Source organism: Corvus moneduloides, chromosome 17, assembly GCF_009650955.1.
Source record: "Corvus moneduloides isolate bCorMon1 chromosome 17, bCorMon1.pri, whole genome shotgun sequence".
NCBI classification, from domain to species: Eukaryota; Metazoa; Chordata; class Aves; order Passeriformes; family Corvidae; genus Corvus; species Corvus moneduloides.
This window is the reverse complement of record NC_045492.1, coordinates 1,336,352-1,349,666: the sequence shown is the minus strand read 5'-3', so window position 1 is coordinate 1,349,666 and position 13,315 is coordinate 1,336,352. Positions and strand designations below refer to the sequence as shown.

The window sequence follows — 13,315 nt, the reverse complement described above, 5'->3', positions numbered from 1 at the left end:
GACCGGCCGGGCATCCCCGGGCCGCGGGGCCAGGGTTAGACGGGACGGGGGAGCACAGAGCCACGGGGTGCTGCTTCGCTAAGGCACGGGTGTTGTGGATGGGCTGGAGCCCCTCTGCTCTGGAGCCAGGCAGGGAGAGCTGGGGGTGCTCACCTGGAGAGGAGAAGGCTCCAGAGAGACCTCAGAGCCACTTCCAGCCCTAAAAGGGCTTCAGGAGAGCTGGAGAGGGTCTTTGGACAATGGTCTGGAGGGACAGGACACAGGGAATGGTTTCCCACTGCCAGAGGGCAGGGATAGATGGGATATTAGGAATTGGGAATTGTTCCCTGGGAGGGTGCTGAGGCCCTGGTACAGGGTGCCCAGAGCAGCTGTGGCTGCCCCTGGATCCCTGAAAATGTCCAAGGCCAGCTTGGATGGGGCTTGGAGCAGCCTGGGACAGTGGAAGGTGTCCCTGCCCATGGCAGGGAGTGGAATGAGATGAGCCTTTAAGGTCCCTCCCAGTGCAACCCATTCTAAGATTGTGTCATTAACCAAACACCGCTCTGAGAGGAATCAGAGAACCTCAGTGGCCACGTGTCCTCCACAGCAGCCAAGGGACCCTGGAGACTGCATCAGCTCCCAGGCCTTGTCTGGCATCAGTACCAGGGCAGACTTCCCTCCCCAGCACTCCAACCACAGGCCCAAAGAGGAACCAGACAATGTTAATGCAGCATCCCCAAGATCCCTGGGAAGCGAAAGGATCACTCTAACTGGTCTTGTAGTGGAAATGCAGGATGGACACACTGCAGTAGCGCTTCCAAAGGGCTCTGGTCAAACCCAGGGCTGCCTACCTTGAAGTATTCTGTGGCCACACAAGAAGTGTCTTCAGACACACAAGGTCTGGCCCACTTACCTGCAGAGGGTGGAAGGAACCAAGGCTGGAAGTACAAGGGCCAAATGTACAAAAAGCTTCTGAGAAGAGTCCCTGATGTGTTTTGGATGTCTGGGGAGAGGTGACTGCCTGCTCACCCCGACAGCCAGCTCTGGCTGCTCCGAACCCAGGGCACGGAGTGATCCTGCTCACTTCGGAGATTGTAGGAACAACCTCACAGTTTTAGAATATCTGCAAGTTCCTTGCCACCTTGAGTTTCGTACTCCAAGATTTTTAATACCTTAAAAATATTGTCACAGACTCTGATGAAGCAATAGATGTTGCAAATCAGGAGGGAAGTAACAATACATTTCCTTTGCTGCTACTGCCTTCTTCCCCATTTTCAAATAAACCTCCAGTGGCACAGTGTACGAAAAGATTTTTCCCATATCAATCCTTTTATGCTGCAGAGGAAAGGTCAAACAGATTTGAATTGGGAGCAGAGTGAAACTCAGTCGCTGGAAAAGCAACCCAGCATTCCCCTTCTCCCATCAGTTCCCTGTTCCTGGCTGTGCTTGCTGTAAAAACACAATCGTGAATTCAGAATGGTGAATTGCTGGGAAACAGCTGCATTAGGAAAAAAGAGGAAACAGCCCTGGCTTCCCAGCAAGCCCTCTGGATGATGTAACATCAGATCATTTCCCTCTCTGTGCCTCAACTTCCATTTCTGTGACCTCTGTTGGAAAGGATCTGAACTTACACCTCGGGGGTTGGAGAGCTGTCCTGGGGAAGGGGCTTGGGGGATTTGGGCTGAGGGCAAGTGGAACAGGAGCCAGCAGTGCCCTGGCAGCCCCAAGGGGGACACTGGGGGGTGACTGTCCTGCTCTGCTCTGCACTGGGGCAGCCTCACCTCAAGTCCTGGGGACAGTTTGGGCCCCTCAGCACACAAAGGACATCTGAGGGCTGGCGTGTGTCCAGAGCAGGGCACCAGGATGGTGAAAGATCCTGAGGGAAGGACTTGGGAGGAGCAGCTGAGGCCACTTGGCCTGTTCAGCTGGGAGGAGAGAAGGCTGAGGGGTGACCCCATCACTGTCTGCACCTTCCTCCTGGGGGGCAGGTGCTGATCTCCCCCTTCTGGGACCAGCGACGGGACCCGAGGAGATGGAACAAAGCTGCCTCAGGGGAAGTTCAGGTGGGACATTAGGAAAAGGTTCCTCACCCAGAGGCTGCTCAGTGCCTGGAAGAGGGAAGCAGTCACAGCACCAAGTTCAGGGAGTGTCTGGACAAGACTCAGTCCCTATGGTTTAATTTTAGGTGGTCCTGCCAGGGTTTTGGACTTGATGATCCCTATGGATCCCTTCCAGCTTGAGCTATTCTGTGATTCTATGAACTTTTATTTACTTAAACTTAGCTCTTTGTAATGCTTTTATGATTTAACGTATTCTGACATGGATTATTCAACTCTGCTGTGTCATTAGTCCCACGAGACCCAATGTGTGCAGGGCTGTGCTGTTCTGGGACTCGTTTGGCTGGGATTCATCCCCACAACATCCTGCTATTCACAGGACGGCAGCATCCGCACGTGGTAGTGCCTGTCACTCCTGTCCTCACCCACAGCCACGTCCCAAAAGCCTGACAGAGACCTCATAAAACATGAAGCAACAGGAAGCTGCTGCCATCCGTAGCTTTTGTTCCCACTGGGAAGGTCACTGCAGTGCTGTGTATCAGTTTCACGCTTTCCAGGGGGATGTTGTGTGTGGAGAACTGCAAAACAATTCTGGTCTGAGCTGCCACACATACACAGGTGACACCTGAATGACAGCAAGTGGCAGATTACACTTTCAGTGTCACAGAGCAACTGGTTTTAATTGTCAGCAAACAGACCCAGACAAGGTAATTGGAGAGGCTCTTTCAGAAATACTTTGTGTCTCCCATTACTGTCAGCACTTAGTCCATGCTTGTACCAGAGCTGAGCAGAACAGGAGCTGCTGTGGCACCCCCAGGTGAATTGTGCAGCATCCCTGTCCCCAAGATCACAAGAGACTGGGCTGTGTTATTTTCCTCCCGTGCTGATGCTGAGCACAAGGAGCACAAGAGCTGTGCAGGGGAAAGCATTTTGCACTTTACCCCATTCTGGGGGGAACATTGCTGTGCTCCCAGCAGCTCACCCGAGTGCAGTTGTGCACTGGTCACACCAGGCCCACGAGCACCTGCTGGCTTAACAGCACTAACTTCTTACTTCCATTTACAGGAGAATCCTGTTCCAGGAGCTGCACACACCAGTAATAAATCTACACCCCCCACACTCCATCCACATGCCAGCAGAGGCTGCCACATCTAACCCTGCAGCTTTCCCTCCACTGTTTTTGGTATTTTGGACTGAAATCACTGTACTCAGTTCTTACCCAAAGGAAAAACACTGGAGCAAGACTTAAGCTTCTGCTTCTGAAATGAATAAAAAGAGTATTTAAGATACTCTAAATTAGACAAGCCTGCAAAAGCCACTTTCTGTGAACAAGAGGATGTTGCCCTTGAGTCAGAGAATCACCCAGAATCATGCCCAAAACTTGAGTCCTAGTACAAGCTGGTGTGAACTACACCCTGAGTCATGCATTAGCTGCAGACATCTCCCTGTGGTCAGCACTTTTTCAGTGGTGTGGATCAGACCAGCTGCTGTGCCATTCCTTCTCTCACAGCAACACACCTGTGTGCTTCCAACCCAGCCTGGTTAGGACAGATGTTGCTAAAAGGGTGGAAGTTTATGAGCCACTTCAGAGCAGTTTGTTTATTGCAAATTTTTACTGGATTATAAAACAGCTGAAACTTCCCCTCTGACACCTACACACACATTTAGCAAACTAATAATGTGTGAGAGCTGTGAGAGTTGAGCCCATATTCTGCTATTTCATCCTTTTCACCTAACCACAAGAAAAAGGGGGGGTGGGAAAGGGCTGATGACTGTGTAAAAGTGACCCTTATGATCCCAAGACACATAGGTAAAATTCCCTAACTGCAGCCACTACAGAGCATTATTTGTTTTAGTTGTGCTTTTCACCTTTTAAAGTAACCTGTTCCTGTTTGCTTTAAACAGCCCTGACAAAGCCAGGACACAGCAAAGAGCTGCTGAGGGTGTTGCAGGAACTTTACCACCAACCACATCCAAATGTTCACATCTTTCAAACGATCCCAGGGTTTGCATCACCTCCCAAGGGCATTCCCAGCACCTCAGCTATTTGTAGGCATTTCCAGGCTCCTCAGCCAAGTTCCTGCTTTCAGAGCTTTTGCTCTTTGATGTATAAAATTGCTCTGTGGATGTTAGTGCCAACCTAAACTAGACTTCAGTAGGAATTGGAAATAGTTCAAGTTAGTCTACGTGTGAAGAAGAAATCCAATAATTGTTTCAAATGCCCCTCCCCATTGCTTATCTAAAGGTGGTTACAGTCAGGATTAGGACAGAGTCATCTTCCAATTGTAAACAGTCTGAAACCATGGAATTTAGAGGTAGAAATGTTATAGTAGGGAAAAGGAGTGTCACTTACTCGGGCCCCTTAGCTCTGCTCCAAGCAGTGATATTTGCAAGGTGAGAGACTTCTTTCAGTGTGAATCAGACACAGAAGTTGTGCCCTTCCTTACAGCAACGCAACTCTTCCTGATGTAGAATCAAATAAGAAGTGAGTCAAATAGAGGTTGTGGCTGCCCCTGGATCCCTGGAAGTGTCCAAGGCCAGGTTGGACAGGGCTTGGAGCAACCTGGTCTGGTGGAAGGTGTCCCTGCCCATGGCAGGGGGTGGCACTGGAAGAGCTTTAAGGTCCTGCCAACCCAAACCAGTCTGTGATTCTATGCTTTAAGGATGAAACTTGCATGTATGTCAAAACCTGAAATACATGGAGGGATGCCTTTTTCAAGTACAGTCCCAGATTCTAAGTTTCACTTTTAATGGTAGCGTTGATTTCTCCTTCACAATTTGCTGCAGGACACTTAGATTTTGTCAATCCTGCAGCCCACACTTGATGAGAAGGCAGGTTTCTCTTTTGTTTTTTTAAAGACAAATTTATATTGATTATACCAAAGGCAAAAAAAACCCAAAAAAACCCCCACAAAAACGGTCAGATAGCCCCAATTCTGAAGCACATCCCCAAAAAGTTCCTTCCAGGGTCAGGTTAAAAACTGAGTTATGACAATGCCAGGTGGTTTTGCCATCAAACTATTGCTGCTACTGCAGGCAAAGCAAAGCACAGGCAGCCAGCATGCAGGTCCTGGAGCCTTTTACTCTCGTATGGAGATTTATCCCAACCCTTTTTATCACATCCAGAAGAGATCTCAGGAATAATCACAACTTGTGATCACCAACACACACCAGCCTCAGAGTGTTCCACTCCCACAAAAAGTGCTGCTGACAGAGCTGGGACACTGAGGGTGTTTGGGTTTTGCTGGTTCCTTACAGCATTATCACAAACTGTGCACTTCACTGCCTGGCTCAGGCTCTGGCACTACCAAAATCCTCCTGGCTTTCCAAAGGAAACCCATCCAGAAGGATGAGTCATGCCAAGGAATCCCTGCTTCATTTGCACAGTGAAGGGCAGCAGCCAAAGGAGACCGGACACGGCAACGTGGCTCCAGTAACACAGAAAGAAATCTTGGTATTTGAAGGAGTTTCAGGTAAATTGGTTCAATGCAATGTGGCCCCTCCCTGTAATTCATGAATAAAGAGCACTCAAAACACAACCAGTCATAGCCATCTCGTTTCAGAAAGCTGAGTGTAGCTGGTTGAGAGCCATCACTCTGCAGTGCTGACCAAGGCTGGGTGCCCACGGCCTCGGAGTGGCTGAGACATCCTCAGGCTGGCACTGGGGTCAGTTTTAGAAAGATGGGATTTTATCTACAAAGAACAACCAACATCTTGTTATCACACAGACACATATGGGAAATATGCACATGTACCTCTTAACCTGCTGAGCTCCAAGCTCAATCCTTGAGGACTGTGATGTGCATTTTACCAGAGAAGTTCTTCATGAAGTTGTTTTATGAAGAGGAGCAGTTCTCTCTGAAGCCTGACCTACTCCATGATCAGAAGTATAATCAAGACAGCTTAACTCAAGTTTAAGTAACTCAAGTGTACCTTAGGCTGTAAACCTGAACTGTTCTTGCCCAGTCTGAATTCTGTAGGAAGCCCCCAGTACCCTCCTCCCATCTGAGATCCTGCAGCAATCAACACTGCAACACCATTTTTCTTCTCATTTTGCTAAAATACACCACCCTCAGCAAACAGCTCCAATTTAACCCAAAAACTCCTTATCACAAGTTACCACCAGGGTCGGGTGCAGGTAACACTGCAGCACCCAGGCTGATAACCTGATCCTATGGCAACACGAGGCATGGAACCACTCCAGTTCAGGTTCCAGGAATGTGAGCTCAGAACTGAGCACTAGGATCCCCTCTGCCACCAGCATGGATACTCACCTGCAGCAGGCAAAGTGCAGCTTTCTAGAGATCATCAGGAAATGGTTAGAAACTGAATTTCAAGAGAACTGTTTATAGCATAAAGAAATTCCAGGAAAGACAGGTTGGCATCAATTAACACTTCACATGTGCCCTTGTGCTGACCCAATTCCTCTGGGCAGGTGTGTAACTTGGGACCAGAGGTGCAGCTGTCACACCCAGCCACACCTGCAGAAAGGACAAAACTGGGACACAAAGAGCTTGTACCGGTCTCAAGCACACCACCAAGAGCCTTTCAAGAGCTACCGAGTCTCTCCCTAAACCAAAGTAGTTTCTCCAAAAAATCAAGGTAAGTTGTGATTTCCCCAGCACAAGGCAGAGCAAGAATCCCATTTCACTGCAATGAACACAAGAGTTTGAGTCACCAATTTAATTTTATACAAGTCAAACTACACGTTGTATAAAGAGTACAAGGCAGTTCTAATGTTTGCTACTGCATGTTACAAAAATCAATTTAACTATAAAGGGGAATTTTTGGGACGAGTCCTATTCCACAATTTAAAGTGAATTGGCAACTGTGGTTTAGCAAAGCCTTTGTTAAAACTAGAACTCTAGCTCCAAGAGATTACATTTCCAATAAAGTTCGGACCTACACACAAGAGGATTATAGTTCTCCTAGTCTGAAGCAAAACGTTAACATAAGTGAGTCAAAGGGGAGGGAAGACAGAGTTCTTTACCTGGGTTTAATATCCAATGGGGATTCAGAGGCTGACAAACCAAACAGACTAGTGACTTGGACCATGGCCAAGAGACACCTTCATGTTTGACAACAGTGACACTTGAGATTCAAGCAAAAAACGTCAGAAAGCTTTTATTCTTTCAAGTCTGGAACGAAGGGGTTTTCAGCAATACTGTAGGATACAGGTTTCAGAGTACCTTTGTTACCTTTAATACAGTCTCAATATGGGGGGAATGTTCTTTTGGCAAGTTAAGGTACAAGGTTAAGTCCTCCAACTTGAGTTTATTGCTGGTCTAAAACCTTCCTAGTACTGTTACTGGTTTATACAGTTTGCAGTCTGCTTCCAGAATTAACATAAACTGTGTGACCTGCTCAGCAAGGCAATCCTGCCTTTGGCAGCAAGCTGAAACCTATGAAGCTAATGACACCCATAGTTCTAATGCCATGAAAAAAATAAGAAAAAAGGATACTTTCAAAAAGCCCATATTTAAGCCTGTTTATATTCAGTTTATTTTTAATATAAAAACCACTTTGCATTTAAGAGTAGTTAAGTTACTCCTGCAGAAATGCTATAAAATCAAACTTTCAGCTGAATTTCTACAAAAGGGGGACTTTTCCTGCTTTGTACCACCATTCCACCTGGTATTGTCAAATTTGGGATACAAATTAAACCTTTATGCCATATGACTTAGTTCTTAGGCCATTCATTCCTGCAAGAGAAAAAACCAACTTCTGAAGTACTAACATAACACTAATGGCCTGACAGGTAGGAAAATGTTCCGTGAGTGTGCAAGGTGAGAGGAGAGTTCTAGTCCTAATCTCTCGAACTGGATCTTGATCGCGAGCGGGACTTTGAGCGAGACCTGGAGCGGGACCTGGACGCGGCTCTTTTGGGTGGTGACTCAGAGCGAGCCTTGGCAGATGGCTGCTGCTGCGGAGAGTTGGAGCGAGACCTGCTCCTGGACCTGGACTTAGACTTAGCATCCCCTTTACCATTTTCTTTGGGAGATCGAGACCTGGACCTGGATCTGGACCGGGACTTCTCCGACTTCTCCTTGGATCTGCTGTGTGAGCGTGAACCCCTGTCAGACTTGGGTTTCGATTTGCTCTTTGATCTGGACTTCCTGCTTTTGGATCTGGAACGGGAGCGGTCTTTGCTTCGTGACCTGGATTTAGATCTTGCAAAGAGAGAGAGTTTATTCTGCATGGCCTGCACTGCACTTCCAGCAGCTGTAAACATGTCAGTGATGGGAGTTCCTGCACTGGCAGCGTTAACTCTGCGGCACTTACCGGGAACGGCTTTTGGAGACACTACGGGATCTGCTGCGGCTGCTCCGACTTCTCCGACTTCTGCTTCTAGACCGTCTCCTGGATCGTGACCTGCAAGACATTTAAAATGTCATTCCCTTTCTCTTTGCCTGGTGGCCCCTTCGTCATCAAGTATAGGATGGAAGGGATCTCAAAGATCACCTTGTTCCACCCCCTGCCATGGGCTGGGCACCTTCCACTAGCCCAGGTTGCCCTGTCCAACCTAGCCCTGGACACTTCCAGGGATGGGGCAGCCACAGCTGCTCTGGGAAATCCATCCTCACAGACAAGAATCTTCCTGAATGCATCTAACACATTGTGCTATCCAGTAGCATAATCTAACAGAGAACAGCTGCTATAGAACTTCTCAAGAGCAAGCAAGGGTGGTCCCACCAAGGTAGGTTCAACATGCTGTCAGTGAATCACATCTGAGGTTTTAAATGTGAAAAACTGCTCAAACCTGGCTTTGCTGTGTAATGCAAAATATTCCCTTCTACACTCTGAGGCCTCCTCCTATTCCTAAACCATCAGCTGAAGGTAACTGCTGCAGGTAGGGTACCCATCCCCATGCTGAGTGTAACCATTTTTGCTGCAGTGACCAGCGTGTCCCTCGAGTTACCTGGACCTGCTGCCAGAGTAGGATCGCCTGTGGCTGGAGCGTGGCTTGTCCTCCACCAGCCTGATCTTCCTGCCATTTATCTCTGTGCCATCCAGCTTGTCCAGGGCACGCTTCATGTCCGAGTACGACCGGAACTCGATCACTCCTTCATTTGTACGTTCTTTGTGGGCATCGGCATAGGTCACCTCCCCAGCCTGCCTCATGAAATCCTGCGGGGAGCACAGGGCAGTCACAGAACGCGGGGCTCTGCAAGCAGCACTCAACGCGCACAAACACTTTTTAATTATTCTACTGCATCAAAATCAACACTGCTATTAAAGGAAGCTATTGCTTCCTGATATTCACAACAGACTTCACACAGAACGTCAATACCTACTTTCAAATCCTGCCAACTACAGCGACTGGAAAGGTTCTCAACAATCAGCCTGAACTCTGTACGAACGGGCGGTCCGTATTTATCTCGTCCCGATTGTCTCCGACTGCTATATCCGCCACCACCCCCACCTTGATTGTACAAAGAAACAAAGTTAGGTCGTCTCCTAGCATGAAGGAAGCTCAATGTTCTGAAAAAGTTAGTTTAACAGTCATATTTACTGGAGTAGGACTTTTATTTTGCTAAGCCTCCAATAAACTTTGCAATTTTGCCATGATCTATATTAATGGCAAATCAAACAGACTAACATCCTACAAGTCTGTGCTCCTAAGATCTGTTAGAGAGTGACTGCTCCTTATTAGATTCACCTTGCTAAGTTTTATTTTACAGAACATTGTAAAATATAAAACTTAACTGATTACATGCATTTCTACATTTTACAAAAACGTTTACTAGTTACACTAAGTACTTACATCACAGTATGAGGTTTTTGGTGGTGGTTTGGCCACAAAACACGCAAGGTAACAGTCACCTAGTTCAGTTTAACCAGTTTTGTCTAACCCTTGGAATCCTCACCATCACCCTGCGTCTAATGGCAAAAGGCTGCTGTCGTCATGGCTTCCGGTAAGGTCAGCCAAAGGGTCATAGGGCAAGGGTCACACAATGTATGGAAAAGCCATGGCCAGGAAAGGCAGTCATCTTAGCCTCAGTGGACACAGCCTCAGCCCCACTGGTCACTTTTAAATTGAAACATCAAGGACTTGTTAAAAAGTTTGAATTGAACATGCAACAATTTTAAAACAACATACATTTGATTTTTTTTAAAAAGACAGAAACCCACCCCTCCCAACACCACGCTTCCAGACACAACCGAAAAATCAACCTTAGTACTTTTAATTACAGTACTAGGCCGTTCAAGCTCTACACAGCTCAGCTCAAGAAGCTACACGAGCGAGCTGAGCACGGAAATATTTACAACATCCCCCCCTTTAGCACAACAGATTCCTGCTCCAAAACCTCCCCCCGCCCCTCCCATATATCCAACTGAATCAATCACATCAAAGTTCACAGCTGAGCGATTCTCCCCCAGTTACACAACGATATTTAAACACTAACGTTACTGATGCAACATCGCTGTCACATCTAAACGCTCCCAGGAATACTGGAGCCGTTAATTAGCAGAACAAACCCTTTCTAGAAGGCCAAGATTTGGCAGCCAGAACCGCTCCGGGATACCCGAGAGCGTCGCTGGTACCGGGGAAAACGCTGCAGCCCCAGCGGTGCACCGGGTACCCCCCGCTAGCGACACCCCCCAGCCCCGGGGCTCGGTGCCAGCCGAGCCCTGCCCGCCCCCGGCCCTGCCCGCCGCCGCCCCGAGCCCCGCGGGGAGGGACGGGCCCGGACTCACTGCGGCTGCTGTAGCTGTAGCCGTCCCTGTCGCGGCGGGGGCCGCGGGCGTGCTCCACGATAACCCGCTCCCCGCACAGGTCCTTCCCGTTCAACTCGTACACGGCATCGTCGGCGTCGCGGGAGTCCTCGAACTCCACGAAGCCGTAGCTGGGCAGAGGAGAAAGGCCCAGTCAGACGGCGGTGGGGGCACAATGTCGCGGCTCCGGGCCCATGTCGCGGCTCCGGGCCCATGTCGCGGCCCCGGGACGCTGCCGCGGCCCCCCCGCTCCGCTCCCCCCCCGGCCGCCATCTTGCGCCGGCGCCACGCGGCAGCGGCCGCGACATGGACGGGCCCGGCCCGGGGCCCTGAGGAGGGGCGGACGGACGAACGGCGCTCACCCGTTTTTGAGATCGACCTCGAGCAGGCGGCCGTAGCCGCTGAAGAAGCGCTGGATGTCCTTCTCCCGGACGTGGTAGCTCAGGCGGCCGATATAGACGCGCGGCATGTCCGCAGCGGGGGGGTGAGGAGGGGAGGGAGAGGAAAGGAGAGGAGGAGGAATAGGAAGGGGAAGGAAAAGAAAGAGAGAGAGAAGGAGCGAGAGCGCTGGCGGCGCGAGGGGTGGAGGCGCTGCGGGCCCGCTCCGCACGGCCGGGCCTGGCGCACCACAATGGCGCCCGCCGCCCGCCGCCGCTTTTATACCGGGAGGCGGGGCCCACGCCAACGTCACTGCGCCGCCGCGCGCTCGGGGAGCCGGTGGTTGAGCGCTGCGCGCGTGCGCACGCGGGGGCTGCGCGCGGTTCTGCGCATGCGCCGCCTCTGCGCGGCCTCTCATGGGTCCAGTCCCAGAGTGCCCGGGGTCAGTCTCGCAGAGCCCTCGGGATCAGTCCCGCAGAGCTCCCGGGGTCAGTCCCACAGAGCCCCTGGGTCAGTCCCACAGAGCTCCCGGGGTCAGTCCCACAGAGCCCTCGGGGTCAGTCCCGCAGAGCTCCCGGGGTGAGTCCCGCAGAACCCTCAGAGTCAGTCCCACAGAGTCCCTGGGTCCGTCCCACAGAACCCTCAGGGTCAGTCCCACAGAGCCCTCGGGGTCAGTCCCGCAGAGCCCTCAGGGTCAGTCCCACAGAGCCCCCGGGGTCAGTCCCGCAGAGCCCTCAGGGTCAGTCCCGCAGAGCCCTCAGGGTCAGTCCCGCAGAGCCCTCGGGGTCAGTCCCGCAGAGCCCTCGGGGTCAGTCCCACAGAGCCCCCGGGGTCAGTCCCACAGAGCTCCCGGGGTCAGTCCCACAGAGCCCCCGGGGTCAGTCCCACAGAGCCCTCGGGGTCAGTCCCACAGAGCCCCCGGGGTCAGTCCCACAGAGCTCCCGGGGTCAGTCCCACAGAGCCCCTGGGGTCAGTCCCACAGAGCCCCCGGGGTCAGTCCCGCAGAGCCCTCGGGGTCAGTCCCGCAGAGCCCTCAGGGTCAGTCCCGCAGAGCCCCTGGGGTCAGTCCCACAGAGCCCCCGGGGTCAGTCCCACAGAGCCCTCAGGGTGAGTCCCGCAGAGCCCTCGGGGTGAGTCCCGCAGAGCCCTCGGGGTCAGTCCCAGAGCCCTCGGGGTCAGTCCCAGAGCCCTCGGGGTCAGTCCTGCAGAGCCCCCGGGGTCAGTCCCAGAGCCCTGTCACGGCCTCCTGACAGCCTGGGCTGCCCCAAGGGCTCTGTCTGTGGAGTCCTTTCCAGGCACGGCTGCGCAGGAGAACTCCGAACAGCAGCCCGGAGTCACCAAGAGTGTGTCCTGACCTCCCGTTAATGTTCTGAATTAGGAAAATTCTCCCAATCTGTTGATAAAAATCCTCTCAATATGTTGATAAATGCACTGTTACAGTGTGCTGGGCTTTACATTCAAAATATTCATAGTGTACGCTCTGATTTATATATTTGAGACAAACTTCTATATATCTAATTATTAGATTGTATTACATTAAATATTTATATTTTATATAAGCATTTCTATTCTAATGCAGATAACATTTTTATGTTGCATACTACATAATCAAAATAGTAAAAAGACCACATTTAGTCGTACTCCAGGATTTTTCCCAGCTGCTTTAAAAGAAGCTTGTGTTCACCTGATGCTTCCATGCTGGAAAATCCCTGACTGTGACAGCCCAGGGCACCACCACTGCCATCCCTTTCCAGGATGTTGCCCTGAGTGAATCTGTAACGAGGCAACTGCTGAGTTTGAGTTACAGAACTGGGAGAATCTCTCAAGTCTCGTTTTTTTCTCATTTCATAAAAGCTTGATTCATGTAGTGCAACAGGCAGGGAATGACCTGTTACAGTGGACAGGGCTTGGATGATTTCACAAATTCATGGAGTGTTTTCTGTGTGCTTTAAAAAGACTCACACAATTCAGTCACTAGTTTACAAGTTGCTGTATTATTTTTTCCTACGATATACAGATATTTTGACTTGCAGGTAAATTTAGCCATTACACATCTCCGTGTAGAGAATTCAAAAGGCTTTTTTTAAGTCCTGAATAGCCCAACACAGAGAGGAACATACGAGAGATGTTGTACCTTGCCCTGAGCCTACTGAAATAAAAGCTCTCCTGGAAGTGTTGGAATG

At 50.4% G+C, this 13,315-nt stretch overlaps 1 protein-coding gene across 1 annotated transcript; it reads right to left on the bottom strand.

Annotated features, from left to right (window-relative positions):
- Positions 1-6,704: 6,704 nt before the first annotated feature.
- Positions 6,705-11,394, bottom strand: SRSF6 (serine and arginine rich splicing factor 6). The gene is made up of 6 exons (XM_032126922.1): positions 11,117-11,394; positions 10,737-10,885; positions 9,332-9,459; positions 8,956-9,164; positions 8,319-8,408; positions 6,705-8,206 (listed from the first exon to the last, which is right to left on the bottom strand). Exons 1-6 carry the CDS (start codon positions 11,221-11,223, stop codon positions 7,843-7,845), a joined length of 1,047 nt encoding a protein of 348 aa, XP_031982813.1. The 5' UTR covers positions 11,224-11,394; the 3' UTR covers positions 6,705-7,842.
- Between the last annotated feature and the right edge of the window lie 1,921 nt (positions 11,395-13,315).